Below are 13,115 nucleotides of genomic sequence, written 5' to 3'. Positions count from 1 at the left end.
ATTTTATTTATTGTTTGTTTTTAATTTTATTTTATCACCATGTGGAAAGTTACAAAGTTCTCAGGCTTATGTCTCAGTTATACCGTATTCAAACACCATCCCTTCACCAATGCCCAATATATTCCACCACCAAAATCCCCGGTATACCCCCCGCCCCCCACCCCAACTGTATAACTGATGAATTTCACTTTATTTTCTCTTCACCTTGATTATGTTCCGTATTTCAACACAAAACTCACTATTGTTGTGGGAGTTATACCCCCAAACAAGATAGCCCTATTAAGGAAGCATTTGATAATTAGTTTTCCATTAAAAAATTTTATGTTTTCAGGTTTTAGAAAAGGTCGCGTGGCTCAGATGTGTCCCAGTCCCGAATCCCGGAGCCGTGTTAGTTGCTGCTCAGTGTCGCCAGGGCTCCATCTGGAGAAGGTGTGTTGGCTGCACCTCCTCCTTCTGGCTCCCCGGTGTTGTTGGCCCCAATTCAGGTCCGGAGCATTTTCCAGGCCGCGTTGCTCACCAGAATGCCTGCCACTTCTCTGTTGATTGTGGTTAGATGGCGCCGAGGGTGGGTCGAGGGCGTGACTTCCGGCGGCCAGGACCTCTTGGAGTTTGGGCTGGCGCCGTCCCACTCCAGTGCCCCCCCCCCCGCGGCTCGCATGTGTCCCATTCCCGAATCCCGTATTATTATTATTTTTAATCACCGTGAGAATAGTTACAAAGCTTTCCAGTTTAAGTCTTGGTCACACAATGATCAAACACCCATCCCTTCACCAGTGCACATTTCCCACCACCAAGAACCCCAGTATATCCCCCATCCCACCCCTCCCCCTGCATATGTGGCAGATGATTTCCACTTCACTCTCTCTCCACTTTGATCATATTCAATATTTTGACAAAAGACCCACCATTATTATTTGGAATTTTCCCCAACAATCAGACCTGCTGAAAAGGCATCATTGGATAATTTGTTTTGGATTTCTGATATTTGGATTCTGATATTCTGGAGGGATTTCTGCCAAAAGCTGCTGGTTTCTGAGATTGGTTTGTGTGCCTGTGGGATCATGGCTGTTCAGGAGCCAGGAGCTGTTTGTGGGCGGCAAATCAGGGCCTCATTGGGATGGGGAGCGGGGACATTTTATTCTTTTTAATATTTAAATATTCAAATAATACTATTTCCCAGACAAAATTTTTAATACTCAGGGCTTTTTTTTTGGGGGGGGGTCACAACCCTCAATGCTCAGGGGTTGCTCCTGGCTCTCAGGAATTACCCTGACAATGCTTGGGGACGACCATATGGGATGCCAGGGATGGAACATCCTACCGGCTGAACTATCGCTCTGCCCCTCAGGGCAAATATCTGAGTAAGTTAATTTTCCTGTTTCAAAATGTAGGCCCTGATGGGGCCAGGGCATCAGTACAGTGGGGAGGGTGCTTGCCTTGCATGCTGCTGATCCAGGTTCAATCCTCCGCTCCCCACTCCCTCCCCCACCCCTGGCCTTACTAAAAGTGTTCCTGAATGCAGAGACAGATGAGGAAGCCCTGAGCACTGTTGGGTGTGGCCCAAAACAAAAAAATGTAGGCCGTGTTTACAAAATGATTTTGTAGTTTGAGCTTTTTAACACAAAGATTCAGCAGACTTAATTCTTTTTCTTTAAACTTCTTGCCATGTTTTTTTATTTTCATTCAGTTCATTTGGCTTGCATGTTTAGGCAACTGACAGATAGTTCTCTCAAACCTTGTAAGCCGGGCCCAGTAAAAAAGCAAAGTGGAATTTTAAATTGAAGTTTTATTAGTGCTTCTAGATAAGGTGCCAAGAAACATTTTATGTGCTCATTAAATCATAACAGGCTCACATGCCATTTGGTTCTTTATCAACAAACTGATAGAAATGACGCCCTTATAAGGGGGCCAGGGGGATAATAGGGCGGGAAAGTCACCTGCACTGCGCGGGCTGACCTGGTTTCAATCCCCAGCATCCCATATGGTCCCCCGAGCACTGCTAGGAGTAACCCCTGAGCACCACTGGGTCTGTGATCCCCTTCCCCGACTCAAAAAAAAAAAAGTAAGAAAGAAAAAAGCCCTTTATAGGGAGCCTGTAACTTGGGCCAGAGAGAGCGCAGCGGCTAAGGGCTCTGCCTGGCACGTGGGCGTCACTCGACGCCCATCAGCCCGCATGGGCCCCCGAACTGAGCAGCATCGGGTGTGGCCCCCCAAATCAAAGGGGTGTTTGAAAAGCCGGGGAGATGGTTCGGGAGCCCCGGGTGCCATGCCGGGCCCCGCTGGGCAGCCCAAAGGCCGAAGCAAATGGAAAAGACGCGGTCATCTTGAACACCGAGCTCAGGCTCCCCGACGAGCCCCACTTCCGGCTCGGGCGCTGCCGGCGGTTCCGGGGTTCCGCGCAGCCGCAGTAGCAGCAGCCCCGGCGCCGGAGGCCCGCCCCTTCCGGGTCACTTCCGCCTGCCCCGCCCGGGCCGCCAGACCGGAAGCGCTCGGACCCTGTCGCCGGAGCTGAGAGCCGGGTGCTGCCAAGATGCCGGTAAGAGGGTCCCCGCCGGGCTGTGGCGGGTCGGAGAGGGAGGGCGGCGAGAGCTCCGGAGAGGAGCGGCCCGGGGCGGGGGCTGGCAGCGGGGACGCGGGGGTCTGGGGAAGGGAAGGACGGGGTGACAGCGGCGCGGCCCGGGGCGACCCGGGGGCGACCCGGAGGACCCCGAGCCCGGCAGGGTGGGCCCGAGGCCGGGCCGTGCGGGGCCCGTCTTAGCGCCGCGCCCTCCGTTCCTGATCGACTCTGCCACTTCCTTTTTTTTTTTCTCTTTTTCTTGGGGGTGGGGGTTGGGGGTCGCACGAGGCGGTGCTCAGCCTCCCCCGGGCTCTGCACTCAGGGGTCACCCCAGGCGGTGCTCGGGGGTCGAACCCGGCACCAGGGAAACGCCCTCCCGGCCGCACCCCCTCGCCAGCCCCGGCTCTGCCCACTGCCGACCTCAGCTCAAAGCCTCGCGACTGCCGCCGAGCCTGGTGCTGCCTTTCAAAACTATTTTTTTTTTTATGTTTGTTTAGTTTGGGGCCTCCCCGGGCTGTGCTCGGGGCCCAGAGGTTACTCCTGGTGATGCCGGGGCAGCCCTCTGCGATGCCGCGTGCAAGGCAGGCAGCCTGGCGCTCTGGCTCTAAAACTTGTTCTTAATTTGAAGTGCTTTTAAATATCTATTGCCTTTACTTAACGTAACTTCATCTGGATTGCTGTTGTTCTGGGCTGCCCCTGGCTGTGCTCAGGGATCACACCTGCCAGGATAGTGGACAGGAGGAGCAGCAGGTGCCCGGATGAATCGGGGGCCATGTGCAGGCCCAGCCCGTTACCCCCTCTATACTCTCTTCGGCCCCTAATTTTCAATTCTTAGAAATTTTTTTCCCTGGTGCTTTTGGTTTATTTTCCCCCCACACCCCCAGATATTTTGAAATTTTAGTAACAGCTCTATTCACAACCACCTTGCCTTGTAATTCAAAATTATTATTATCATTATTATTATTACTGTTGGGCTGGAGCGATAGCACAGCGGCAGGGCGTTTGCCTTGCACGCAGCTGACCCTGGTTCGATTCCTCCGCCCCTCTCGGAGAGCCCGGCAAGCTACCGAGAGTATCTTGTCCCCACGGCAGAGCCTGACAAGCTCCCTGTGGCGTATTTGATATGCCAAAAACAGTAACAACAAGTCTCACAATGGAGACGTTACTGGTGCCCAGTGGAGCAAATCGATGAGCAACAGGATGACAGTGACGGTGATTATTACAGTTATTATTATATGGCTTTTGGGCTTCACCAGAAGTCTCAGGGGCTGCTGCCGGCTCTGTGCTCAGGGAGCCGTGCAGTGCCAGGGTCACGGGCCAAGGCCTCCCTCGTGCCAGGCCTGCGCTCAGCCCACTGAGCGCTGTATCCAGGCGGACTTTTACTGTTTTCTTTTAATATGTTTGCGTGGGGCAAGTTCTTGGTGACACTTGGCCTGACCCTGTGCGCTTGAAGATCCAATGTTGGGGGGCTGGAGCAATAGCACAGCGGGTAGGGCGTTTGCCTTGCACACAGCCGACTCGGGTTCTAATCCCAGCATCCCATATGGTCCCCTGAGCACCGCCAGGAGTAATTCCTGAGTGTAGAACCAGGAGTAACTCCTGTGCATCGCCGGGTGTGACCCAAAAAGCAAAAAAGAAAAAAGATTCAATGTTGGGGTCCCGGGTGCCACTGCAGGCCACATTCGGAGGCGCTTGAGTGAGTACGGGACGGGGCCCTGGGCTGTCTCCCAGGCTGGTCTCTCGGCCTGGTCAGGCGCCCGCCCTGGGTGTCTCTGTTCCTTCGCTGTCGTGCTGCGGTGTTCACGCCCGATCACCCCACAGGCCTACCACTCCTCCCTCATGGACCCCGACACCAAGCTCATCGGGAACATGGCCCTGCTGCCCATCAGAAGCCAGTTCAAGGGACCTGCCCCGCGGGAGAGTAAGTGGGAAGGCCTTTCTGTGACTTCGTGCTGCGGGGAAGTCACCCTGGGACATCCCGGGACAGGCAGGGCAGGGGTATTTGTGGCTCAGGCCTCGGGTTCAGGGGACTCTCGTGTTTTCTGTTCCCTTGGGGGGTGCTGCCAGGACTGTCGGGCCTGGGGTATACGTGCTGCGTTTAATAGGAAGCTTGGAGCCGGGGGGATGACTCAGAGGGCCTGGGCTCTCCTGAGCACTGTGCCGGTGGGAGCCCCAGGGCACTGCTGGGGAAAGGAACAACAACGCCAAAATTGGGTACTTCCTGCTGCTGACTTCTCCGGTGTACTCTGCTGGGAGGAAGGGATGTGGTTAGTTCTCACCGCTCGCACTGTCAGTTCCTTCAGACTACTGAGCTGCTGTTGCTGAAGAATGCCCTTTCTGGGAAGAAGAGCTTTAACCTCTTCCCCAGCTAAATCTATTTTTATTCTTTGTTTTTAAAAAATATAGGGGGGCGGGGGCTGGAGCGACAGCACAGCGGGTAGGGCGTTTGCCTTGCACATGGCCAACCTGGCTTCGATTCCCAGCATCCCATATGGTCCCCTGAGCACTGCCAGGTGTAATTCCTAAGTGCAGAGCCAGGAGTGACCCCTGTGCATTGCTGGGTGTGACCCAAAAAACAAAAACAAAAAAAAAATTTTTTTGGCCACCTGAAAGACCAAACTCAGGGCTTTCCATGTATCGGGCAAGTACTCTACCAGTGAGTTACAACCCAGCTTCCTCAATCTCCTAGTTTTGTTTTTGGGCCATATCTGGCCGTGCTCAGGGCTCACTCCTGGCTCTGTGCTCAGGGAACGCTTGTGACTCTGCTCAGGGATCCTCCTGGCTGTGCTCAGGACCATGCGTTGTGCTGGGGATAGAGCCCATTGTACTATCTTTGGCCCCAAATAGACTTTATTTACCTGTTCATCCCTCAGTATCTTCATTCTTAACAGTACTTCGATTTTAATGATCTTTTTGGGTGCAAGTGGCAGTGCTCGGGAGCTCTGCCCAGCGTGACTCCAGGGTTGCTCCGAGCACTGCTCAGGAGCACTGTGGTGTCACGGAAACTGGTCTCGGGAAAGGAGCCACTACCCCACTGAGCTATTTCTCCAGCCCAGTACTTGGATTTTATTATTTATTTTTCATGTGGGCCCCGCGGCGGGGCGCGGGTGTATACACGTCTTTGTTGGGGATCCCTCCCGGCAGGGCATGGAGAACATCTGGGATTCAGGGGCTCGTGACTCTATAAGCCCCGTTCCAGGCAAGTGCCCTCCCTGCTGTGCCATCTCTCTGGCCCCTCCTCCAGTCTCATCGCCACTCTGTTTCCTCTCCCCAGCACTCCTGCATTATACTTAGAGCTAATTGGTTGTTTTTGTTTTTTTTTTTGCTTTTTGCTTTTTGGGTCACACCTGGCGATGCACAGGGGTTGCTCCTGGCTCTGCACTCAGGAATTACTACTGGCGGTGCTCAGGGGACCATATGGGATGCTGGGAATCGAACCTGGCTCGGCCGTGTGCAAGACAAACGCCCTACCCGCTGTGCTATCGCTCCAGCCCAGAGCTAGTTGGTTTTTGTACATGCCGTAGAATCCTCAGAGGAGGTTTGCTTTGTGCAGGTACAAAATTAGATCGCATAGAATACAAGTTTTGTGCAAGGCTTCTATTAAAATTTATTTAATGGGGGCATGAATAGAAGCAGCGTGGCTGAGTTACAGAACACTGAGGCTCCAGAATTCCTGCGCGTTTCCGCTGCGTTCATGGACAAGCAACATAAATAACTGTCTCCGCCTGTTGCTGCAGCCAGCTGCCGGACAGCAGGGCCCTGGGATTTTGACCTTTTTAAAATTAAAAAAAAAAAAAAGGATTAAAAAATTGGTGTAATGAGATCTGTCTTTGTCGCAATGGTATTTCTGGCTTTTCTCAGTTGCTCGCTGCCTGGAACAGCTTGTACAAGTGTATTTTAAGTCTTGGTGTTCGTAAAAAGGCATATGTGAACCCCAGCATGTCCCTGAAAAAGCACTGAGAGTCTTATTCTCTCAAACCACAGTCTGTGAATTCAAACAAAATTGAATTATTTCTCTTGTTGTGGTTTTTGTTTTGGGTACTCGGGCTGTTCCCGGCACGGCGTGGAAGTGACCCCTGGCTGTACTTGGGGGTCTGTTTGGTGCCTCGGATTGAGCTGGGGTCAGCTCGCACAGCATCCTGTCCCCCATACTGTCTCTCTGGCCTCTCCTTACGTTTCAAGAGATTGATTGAGGGACTGGAGAGATTGTACAGCAGCGTTTTTTTTTTTTTTCTGCTTTTTTGGGTCACACCCGGCGATGCACAGGGGTTACTCCTGGCTCTGCACTCAGGAATTACTCCTGGCGGTGCTCAGGGGACCATATGGGATGCTGGGAATCGAACCTGGCTCGGCCATATGCAAGGCAAACGCCCTACCCGCTTGTACAGCAGTTTTTAAGGCACTTGATTTGCATGTGGCTCTGACCACAAGCCTGGTGTTACCCTGGCACCCCATAGCGTGGCCCCTAGGGAGTGGCCACTGAGCACCAGTGGGTGTAATTCCTCCCTGGCCCCCCCCCCCAGTTTTTTTTTTTTTAAATTATTGAAATCCTAGTCTATTTTTAGAGAGATGTGTCTGGAAAGATGGCCCCCAAGTAAGAGTTATTTCTGGGAAGTAAGAGGTGGAGTCATAGCATTTTTTCTTTAGTATTGGCTATGTTTTCTAATGGGTATGTATAGTTCTTTAAAAACAAAGACATAAGAATGAATAAGAATAAAAAATACATATATTTATTTTTGGTTTGGAGGCCACACCCGGTTGTGCTCAGGAGCTACTCTTGGCACAGTGCTCGGGGGTGTCTCCTAGCAGAGCTTGAGGGGACCAGGTGGTACCGGGGATCGAACCCAGGCTTCCTCCATGGAAAGCACGTGCTCCAACCCTGGAATCTCCCTGTCCCCTTAAAATACTTATTTTTATAGAAATGATCTCTGATACTTTGTATTTCAGTAGCTTCATTTTGCTAAACTCCAAACTTGACCTTTGTTGGGCTGGAGCGATCGCGCAGCAGGTAGGGCATTTGCCTTGCACGAGGCGGACCCGGGTTCAATTCCCAGCATGACATATGGTCCCCCAAGCACTGCCAGGAGTGATTCCTGAGTGCAGAGCCAGGAGTAACCCCTGAGCATCGCCGGTGTGACCCAAAAAGCAAAAAAACAAAAACAAAACCAAAAAACAAACCTTGCCCTTTTTGCTTGGTGTTCAGTGTTATGTTTTGTTGTTGTTTGGGGCAGGGGAAGAAGGCATTTGGCCATACCCAGCAATGCTCAGGGGTTACTCCTGGCTCCGCACTTAAGAATTGCTCGTGGCGGTGCCCTCCCCACTGTACTATCCTCTGGCCCTGTTACGTTTGGAACCTGACATGCTCTTTGCTTTCCTTCCTTCTGTCCTGCTTAGCAAAAGATACAGATATTGTGGATGAAGCCATCTATTACTTCAAGGCCAATGTCTTCTTCAAAAACTATGAAATTAAGGTAAAGTATAGAGCTTATATATATTCCCCATATTTGTAAGCTTGAGGGGGCCACACCCAGCAGTGCTTAGGGTTACTCCTGGCTCTGCACCCAGGAATTACCCCTGGCGGTGCACAGGGGACCATAGGGGATGCTGAGAATTGAACCCAGGTCGGCCGCATGCAAGGCGAACGTCCTACCTGCTATGCTATCGCTTCAGCCCCACATACATTTTTTTTAAAGTAATATTTCAGACTATGGAACTTCAACCTCTCCTTGCCAAACTTTGATTTTTTGGAATCAATAATGTGAAAAATTAGACTCTTGGTCTAAAAACTCTAGTGCAAACATGCTTTACTATTAAGAATATTTTCTGAGTCTAAGGCATGGTCTCAGTGTTCCATTTCTAAGAGGCATAAATCAATATAACGTCGCCGCATTTCATTCTCTCACTTGACTGACTTCTGATCTCAAGCAGAGAGAAAGGTGTCATTTGTTTGCCAGAGTCAGTAAGTCCGTATCAGTTTGTCCTGGAAGATGGGCCCGTTTGCGGCCGTTCCGGTGCCTTGGCTCCGGCTTCCTTTAGGTCAGGGCTGAGGGGGGCTCTGAGCCGCTCCCCAACAAGGCGCCCGGAGCAGAGCAAGGGCGCCCTAAGCCTCGCCGGCCAGGTGGTGCGCGCCAGGCTCTGTGCACTTTCCTGCCCACGCAGTCGAGGGGCCTGGCCCAGAGCCTGGAAACCGGGGTGGAGGGAAGCGGCGGGAGAGAGGAACAGCCGCACAGCTCTGGCGGCTCGAGGAAGCTGCTCGTTGGCAAATGGAATTTTCAAAAATGTCAAATCCCACCAACATTGCTGGGGTGACCTGTGGTGCTCGGGATGGAGCCTGGGCCCCCCGCATATGCAGAGGCCTTGCCGCCTGCTGAGCTGTCTCCCCTTCCCAGGCACGGGGACTGTTAAGTGACAGTCACTGTGTTGCCACAGTTTTCATTTGCTAATAGAGGACAAAGTGGATTATGCACAGAATTATTGTTTTGTTCAGGGCTGTTACTAAGTTTTAAGTTGTTTTTTTTTTCTCACCCACAGAATGAAGCTGACAGAACCTTGATATATATCACTCTCTACATTTCTGAGTGTCTGAAGAAACTCCAGAAGGTAATTAAGCCTGGGTGACCAGGTATCTGGAAAATATTTTGCTGATTAAGTATTTACACTCCCCCTTTTTAATTGTTTTGGTTTTTGTTTTTGTTTTTGTGCTACACCCAGCAGTGCTTAGGGCTTACTCCTTTCTCTGTGCTCAGGGCTCACTCCTGGTGGGGCTCGGGGGACCCTACGGGGTATTGGGGATTGAAACTTACTTGGCCACAAGCAGGCAAGTGCCCTCCCCGACTCACTATCGCTCTGGCCTCAGGTTTTTTTTTTTTTTTTTTTTTTTGGCTTTTTGGGTCACACCCGGCGATGCTCAGGGGTTACTCTTGGCTCATGCACTCAGGAATACGCCTGGCGGTGCTCGGGGGGACCATATGGGGTGCTGGGAATTGAACCCGGGTCGGCCGCGTGCAAGGCAAACGCCCTACCCGCTGTGCTATTGCTCCAGCCCCATCTGGCCTCAGTATTTATCCTTTTAACCACTTGGACTTGCTGAGATTCTTTGCATAGAAAATACTTCCTCTGACTGGGAGCATGAAATTAAGAGGAACTCTCTGGATTAAAGCCTTGGTTAACTCATGGGAAGTTAAGGATAGTGTTTTAAGATTTTAAATGTATTTTCTCAAGACAGAAATATTGATCAAGAAAAATTGGTAGGGGCCAGAGAGAGAGAGTATAGGCAGATGGGGCTGGCCTTACACACAGCGTCCCCGGTTCAGGGAGGTGATAGCGACACCGCATAAGGGCCCCGAGCACTACCAGGAGTGATCCCTGAGCACAGAGCCAAGGGTAAGCCCCGAGCACTGCTGGAAAAATAAAGGGTGCTCATATTTTATTGAAAAAAATCAAAATCAACATCTTTATTTTCTTCAAACTGTTACTGAAATTTCTCACTTACTCTGGCTGTGAGTGTTGGCAGCCGCTCACAGAGGCGTTAGCTGCAGAGGAAATGATTGCGTTTCTCTGTGACACGGAGGGTTGCAGATAGTTTGAAGTTTGGTTTGTCTACATTGCTGCTTCAGGGATACTCTGGTGAACTGTTGGAATGCCTGAAATGCTGTCGTTAACGTACTGTAAATCATGGTGCCTCAAATAAAGTCAGTTTTCTAAAAATGTTTGCATCGCCTGGTGTGACCCAAAAAGCAAAATAATAATAATAAAAATATGGTTTCTGGGTCCATTACAAGATTTAGCTATATAATACATTAAAGTAACTATAGAAAGTTGGTATTTTACTTTTCTATTATGTTCACTGGCTGGAGTGAGAGCACAGTGGGTAGGGCGTTTGCCTTGCATGAGGCCGACCCCGGTTCAATTCCTCCGTCCCTCTCAGAGAGCCAGGCTGTTTCCTGCTACGGAGAGTATCCTGCCCATATGGCAGAGCCTGGCAAGCTCCCCTAGGCGTATTCGATATGCCAAAAACAATAACAACAAGTCTCACAATGGAGACGTTACTGGTGCCCGCTCGAGCAAATCAATGAACAATGGGATGACAGTGCTACCGTGCTATTTTGTTCACTAAACTGATTCATAGTAGTGTATATCTATTTTTTATTCACATAAAGCATTCTGAGAATAATGATCCATAGCCTTCGATGGCAGAAAGAATCAAAACACATGGAAAACCCCAGTGAAAACTGTATTATCTAAAAAATTACAAGTTGGGGTGTCGGAGTGATAGTACAGAGAGTAGGGCATTTACCTTGTACTTGGACCAACCTGTGTTCGATCCCCAGCACCCCTGAGCTCTGCCTGGAGTGATTCCTGGATGTAGAGCAGGAGTAACCCGTGAGCATCGCTGAGTGTGGGCCCTTCTCTCCTCTCCCCAATTCTAAATCAGTTATTAAGTACTATTTCAGTATGAAATAGGAATATGTATTATTCTTTTTTAATATTTGTTTTTATTTCAGTGCAATTCCAAAAGCCAAGGTGAGAAGGAAATGTATACCCTGGGAATCACTAACTTCCCCATTCCTGGAGAGCCTGGTTTCCCACTGAACGCAATTTATGCCAAACCAGCTAACAAACAAGAAGACGGTAAGGACAGCGCTTACCCCCCCCCTGCAGCCCAGCTGTTTCTCGGTGTGCTGTGCTTGTCGTGACTGGGGCCCGCGCGGAGAGCAGAGTCTCTGCGGGCGCGTTGTTCCCAGTTCGTTTCCCCAAAAGATTCCTAGGGTGGGGTCACATACGGGCCCCGGATGAACCTAGCGACAAAGGCAGCTGCAGTGTCCTGTTTGTAATCTACCCCCCCTCGTCCTGCACCCCCGAAGCCCCCTCACTCGGGGATGCATCTCTCCTACCATCTGTCGGCCCCTCAGCCAGCTTCTTTCTCCTTCAGAAGTGATGCGGGCCTACCTGCAGCAGCTGAGGCAGGAGACGGGCCTGCGACTCTGTGAGAAAGTCTTTGACCCTCAGAACGATAAGCCCAGTAAGGTAAGTCTCTCCTTGGGCGGCTGAGCGACAGATCCCCTTCCCCGTGACTGCCGTGAAGATGCATGCCCCGGTGGCCCCGTGCTGTTCTTTGTTCCCCGCTCTGGGCGTCTCTGAGCTGGGGCATGTGCCTGCCGCCTTGACGAACTGCACGCTACACATCTGGGTGCGTGCAAGGCACATGCTCTCCCTGTTGTGGCATCACTCTGGCCCCTAAAAACAGGTTTTTTTTTTTTTTTGACTGAGATGTCTTGAATGTATTATATTCATTATGTTGGGTGACCCAGGAGTTCCTCAAACAAAAGATAGTTTGACACCTGCTTTGAAGTTTATCATGCCTACTATAAAAATTTGTTATTTAGGTTATTTTGTATGTTTGTTGGGGGGGGTGGGGCACAGCTGGTAGTGCTAAGGGCTTACTCCTGGCTTGGGGATCACGTCCCGGGGGGCTCAGGACACCACAGGGGATGCTGGGGATCGAACCCAGGTTAGCTGTGCACAAGGCAGGTGCCCTGCCTGCTGCCGTGAATGGGCTCTAGCCCCAACAGCCGTGACTCGAGTCCCGTTCTAGTCTCACCGGGGCATGCACGGGGACTGGCCCAGCACTGTTCATTGTTTTGTTCCCTCTCGTCAGTGGTGGACTTGCTTCGTGAAGAGACAGTTCATGAACAAGAGTCTCTCCGGACCTGGTCAGTGAAGGGGCCTCGGCGGGCACTGTCTCCACGGCCTCGGGCAGCGTTTCCCAGCAAGATGTACACAGTTCTTTGCCTTTATTTCGTAAAGTTTTATACAGAAAAGAGCATGTCTTTACTTGAAAATCTCTTTACCCAGAATTGGGGCGGGGTGGGCAGGGAACGAACTGATGATTGAAGAGTAATCTGAAGTGTTCTGCATTATTAAGCTGGTGCTTAATAAATGACAATAAAGAACTTCTCTAGCATTCCATGTTGGAAAAAAATTGTCTTTGACACAGAAAAATCATGTGATTGCTCCTCACACGTCATTATTACGGTGTTTCCCCCTGCCTGTCCCCTGTGTTGCTGTCATTGTGATCGGGGGCTGCACACTTGGTCGCTTCCATACCTCATGGCCAACACTCCCCGCTGCGCTGGGGCTGGAGGCCACAGATACGTGGGGGGTAATGGGCGGCCCCATTTGATCCCTGCAACCACATGGTTTCCCCAAGCCTCGGGGCCCGGAGCAGCTTCCAGCTCGGCATGCAGTCCAAACAAGAGGACAGACCCATAACGGCCGGGGCGGTAATACAGTGGGTAGGCCTGGCACAGCGACCTGAGCTCGGTTGCTGGTACCCGGTGGGTTCCCAGGCACCGACAGGAGTGATGCCTAGAGTAACCCCTGAGCACCCGCGGTGTGGCTCAAAACACAAAATCCTAAAAGACTGACGTGAATGGTTCAGTGATGTTTTTTATACACACACACACACACACACACACATCAGTTTTGGATTTATTTTTCTTTTGGGCTACACCCAGCTATACTCAGGGCTGACTCCTGACTCTGCATCAGGGATCAC

The 13,115-nt window shown here is 51.1% G+C and overlaps 1 protein-coding gene across 1 annotated transcript; it reads left to right on the top strand.

Moving 5' to 3' along the window:
- Positions 1-2,379: 2,379 nt before the first annotated feature.
- On the top strand, positions 2,380-12,438 carry ARPC3 (actin related protein 2/3 complex subunit 3). Its single transcript, XM_055147147.1, has 7 exons — positions 2,380-2,536; positions 4,379-4,478; positions 7,952-8,028; positions 9,089-9,157; positions 11,062-11,188; positions 11,490-11,584; positions 12,216-12,438. Exons 1-7 carry the CDS (start codon positions 2,531-2,533, stop codon positions 12,276-12,278), a joined length of 537 nt encoding a protein of 178 aa, XP_055003122.1. The 5' UTR covers positions 2,380-2,530; the 3' UTR covers positions 12,279-12,438.
- The last annotated feature ends 677 nt before the right edge of the window (positions 12,439-13,115 follow it).

This window comes from Sorex araneus, chromosome 9 (assembly GCF_027595985.1).
Source record: "Sorex araneus isolate mSorAra2 chromosome 9, mSorAra2.pri, whole genome shotgun sequence".
Taxonomy (NCBI): Eukaryota; Metazoa; Chordata; class Mammalia; order Eulipotyphla; family Soricidae; genus Sorex; species Sorex araneus.
Note: the sequence above shows the minus strand (reverse complement) of the source record. Positions and strands in the feature narration are given on the sequence as shown.